At 50.2% G+C, this 4,022-nt stretch overlaps 1 protein-coding gene across 1 annotated transcript in view; it reads right to left on the bottom strand.

Annotated features, from left to right (window-relative positions):
- Positions 1-1,770, bottom strand: part of DENR (density regulated re-initiation and release factor) — a 20,906-nt gene extending 19,136 nt beyond the window's left edge. Inside the window, exons 1-2 of the mRNA XM_012809023.2 lie at positions 1,594-1,770; positions 707-821 (exon numbers count right to left, since the gene is read on the bottom strand). Of these exons, the coding sequence (XP_012664477.1) occupies positions 707-812 (106 nt within the window). The 5' untranslated portion in view covers positions 813-821; positions 1,594-1,770. The remainder of the gene's footprint in view (positions 1-706; positions 822-1,593) is intronic.
- Positions 1,771-4,022: the final 2,252 nt, after the last annotated feature.

The raw sequence follows: 4,022 nt of genomic DNA, 5'->3' as shown, positions 1-4,022 counted from the left end.
AGCTGGGACCACAGGCGCCCGCCACAACGCCCGGCTATTTTTTGGTTGCAGCCGTCATTATTGTTTGGCGGGTCCGGGCTGGGGATTCAAACCCGCCACCTTAGGTGTACATGGCTGGCGCCTTAGCCTGTTGAGCTATAGGCGCCAAGCCAGGAAAAAAGATCTTGATTAAACCTAATACACATACTATTGCTCAAACCAAGATTTTCCCAACTGTCCTAATACCCATCAACCCAATCTCATCTCTCACTCCTCACCTGGCACCTTCCCTATACTGTATGCTAAAGTAAATCGATGCTGCTTATTTTGCCATAGACAGACATAAAGCTTCTTCCTGCATAACTGTTCACTTAGTCTGGGATTCCCTTCCCCTCTTTCTCATCCACTCCTTGCCATTCCTAAAGACTCAATTTTCATCCAAGAAGGCCTCCTTCAACAGCCAGATTAGCACATAACATCAGGTTGAAATAATCTATTTGCATGTCTCTATTCCAAATGGACTGTAGACTTCTTTGGGCCAAATCACACAGGTTAGGAAAATCTGTTAACCCATGCCTCCTCCTCAGCTTCTCCCCCACACAGCTAAGACTTCACCAGATGACAAAGACTGATGGGGGGATGTACAAAGCTTAATAGGACCTAATGTAAAACTATTACCAGAGCACATAAAAAGAGTAAGAGTCATTTTCTGCCTTCCAACACTTGCCTCCACAGTAAAGGACTCGAAGTGGGTAATCGGCATCTAACTTGGCACTGCTCCTTGGGTCTCCTTTGCAATCAGCCCCACTGGATTCAGAAATGTCAGCAGCCATTTCCCAAACCTGTATGCAAGGAAAGTAACACATTTTCACCACTGTGGGCGAAGACCTCACAGGAGCAGTAGTGAGGTGCTGTCTTGCTGCCTCTTACTAGAAACCCCCCACCCCAAAGCTGCTTCAATTCTCTGTTAAGTGAGGGATACAAGCTGCACTACATTCATAAAATATGAGCAACTGCAATGCATCACCTCCCAGATTTTCAGTCTGCAGAGAAGCAAGCAGCAAAGGATCGTGAAGAATGGAAAAGAGGTGGGGGACGCTAATGAAAAAGAAGCAGCAACAAGGAGAAAAGGATGGGGTTTGGTGACCTCGACAGATAACGGAGCAAAAGGTCTGAGGGTCATCCAGGAGGGATGCAAACTGCAGTGAGAAAAGCCACAAAGCAGGTGGGTGAAGAGAACTTGCAAAAGCTTAGGAAGGGGTGGGTCACAGGCGGTGCCCAGAGTGCCGGGCGGGCGTGGGGGCAACTAAACGCCAAGGGAGGGGCAGTCAGAGCCAGGAAAAGGGATGAGAGGGGGCGGGGCGACCAGAGCCCGAGGAGGATGAGGAGACAAGTGGGAACAGAAGGAACGGGAAGGGCAGAATGTAAAAGCACTAAGGCGACAAGGGCCGCCAAGTCTGAGGTGCAGGAGCGATCCCAGCGACACCAGAAGGCATCATGTGGGCGGGGGTGTGGAGACGCCCGGCCCGGCCCCCTTCCGCCAAGCAGCACCTCAGCTTCCCCCACGCTCTCTACGACCTCCTAGGAAGCGGGTGGAGCACGAGGGGTCTTTACCCAGGCGGTCACACAGGCCTGCCGCCTCCACTCCCGCCGCTATCGCCAGCTGAGGTGACACATGCAACTCCTCTTCCCCGGCCAGAGCTGCCCCAGAGCCCCTCTGCCAGCCGCGCTCCCGCGAGACAATGAGCCTTTATCGCGAGACTCAGGCCGCCGAGGGGCGGATGTCGCGAGAAGCCTGAAGGCGGGAGCGGAGAGGGATTAGTAAGCATGCGTTTTCCGGCCCGGGAGGCGGGGCCGGCGCCGAGAGGCGGGCTAGCGGACGGTGCTCTTTACCTATTGGACAGGATGAGTGATGGGAGATGCTCGCGTGGGAGGGGACGTGCTTGGAAACTCGGAGGCGTACACCTGAGTCAGAAATGAGTCGAGATTACTGAGCGCGGCAATATATCCCCAGTGTCTGGGGTGCATCCTGGAGGAGTCCTGACTAACCTCTAGCAGCTCTCCGCTGCGGGGAGAATGTAGCCATACCCTAAATTGGTGGAATTCTTGAAAAGATACTGTCAGCAGCTATTTAAATTTTTTTCTTCTTCCGAAGTTTCACCACCCTAACAACTATTTTTTATCACTTTCTTCTTATCTATCCTTATGTGTTCTAAGCTGGAATTAATGTAACCCATCTCAGACTTTTTCAGGAGGCTGAAAGCCTAGTAGACGTAACCAGAAATGCTGGGTCTCACTGCATTTGGGAGAAAATTCTTTCATAGCGGCTCGGCGCCTGTGGCTCAGGCAGCTAAGGCGCCAGCCACATACACCTAAGGTGGCGGGTTCGAATCCCCAGCCCGGGCCCGCCAGACAACAATGATGGCTGCAACCAAAAAATGGCCGGGCGTTGTGGCGGGCACCTGTTGTCCCAGCTACTTGGGAGGCTGAGGCAGGAGACTCGCTTGAGCCCAGGAGTTAGAGGTTGCTGTGAGCGTGATGCCATGGCACTCTACCCAGGGGGATAGCTTGAGGCTCCGTCTCAAAAAAAAAAAAAAAAAAGAAAATTCTTTCATAGCCACACTCAGCCTGAAAGCCATTTGTGAAATGAGAGTGATAACGCTACAACACTTGCAGGGATTTGAGGGTAAGAGGAATGATGACCCCCAAAAAGTGCCTTGTAAATGATGATGGTTCTTTTCTATTTCACTTAATCCACTCACACCCTCCATATTCTCCTCTGCCGACGTCAATCACCACTGCTAATCGTTTAATTTTCTGTTTATAACTCATTTTTTGTGTGCATAAACACATCTGGCACGGTGTTTCCCACTAGTCACCCAGTGTGTCCTCCACCCTGATGTCTTTCTTTTCTTTTTCTTTTTTTTGTAGAGACAGAATTTCACTTTTTTTTTTTGAGACGGAGCCTCAAGCTATCCCCCTGGGTAGAATGCCGTGGCATCACGCTCACAGCAACCTCCAACTCCTGGGCTCAAGCGAGTCTCCTGCTTCAGCCTTCCAAGCAGCTGGGACCACAGGCGTCCGCCACAACGCCTGGCCATTTTTTGGTTATAGCCATCATTGTTGTTTGGCGGGCCCGGGCTGAGGATTCGAACCCGCCACCTTAGGTGTATGTAGCTGGCGCCCTAGCTGCCTGAGCCAAAGGCGCGGAGCCAGAATTTCACTTTATTACCCTCTGTAGAGTGCCGTGGCATTGCAGCTCACAGCAACGTCCAACTCCCAACTCCTGGGCCTAGGCGATTCTCTTGCCTCAGCCTCCTGAGTAACTGGGACTACAGGCGCCCCCCCACCAATGCCTGGCTACTGACATCGTTCTTAAATAAAAGAGGAGTTTCTTGAATAAATCGAGGAGTTTCCGGGATTTGGACGGGATGGCTCACGCCTGTAATCTTAGCACTCAGGGAAGCTGAGGCAGGTGGATGCTTGAGCTCAGGAGTTGGAGATCAGCATCAGCAAGAGAGAGAGCCCTCTTTACTAAAAACAGAAAAACTAGCCAGGTGTCGTGGCTGGCGCCTGTAGTCCGAGCTAGCCTATAATCCCAGCTACTTGGGAGGCTGAGGCAAAAGAATCACTTGAGCCCAAGGGTTTGAAGTTACTGTGAGCTATGATGCCAGGACACTCCACCGAGGTCAACAAAGTGAGACTCTGTCTCAATAAAGAAAAATAAATAAAATAAAATAATAATAAAAAAAGAAGAATTGCCCTCCTCACCAAAGGGTGAATTCTACATGACACTAGTGAAAGAAGAAAAGATCTTGTTCCCACCTAAGCATGTTAGATTCCAATAATAATAGTTTCTGTGTATTGACACCCACCCATCCTCACTATGTGCCAGGAACCACGAAATTGGGGGTGGATTCATTCCACAAAATTTTCTTAGATTCCTACTATGCACTGGACACTGTGCTAGGCACTGGAAATACTACGGTAAACAAAAGAGCTAATCTCTATTCTCACTAAATTTATTGGTGTTAAACTTATTA

Source organism: Otolemur garnettii, unplaced genomic scaffold, assembly GCF_000181295.1.
Source record: "Otolemur garnettii isolate 467f Iridium unplaced genomic scaffold, OtoGar3 scaffold00099, whole genome shotgun sequence".
Lineage (NCBI taxonomy): Eukaryota > Metazoa > Chordata > Mammalia > Primates > Galagidae > Otolemur > Otolemur garnettii.
Note: the sequence above shows the minus strand (reverse complement) of the source record. Positions and strands in the feature narration are given on the sequence as shown.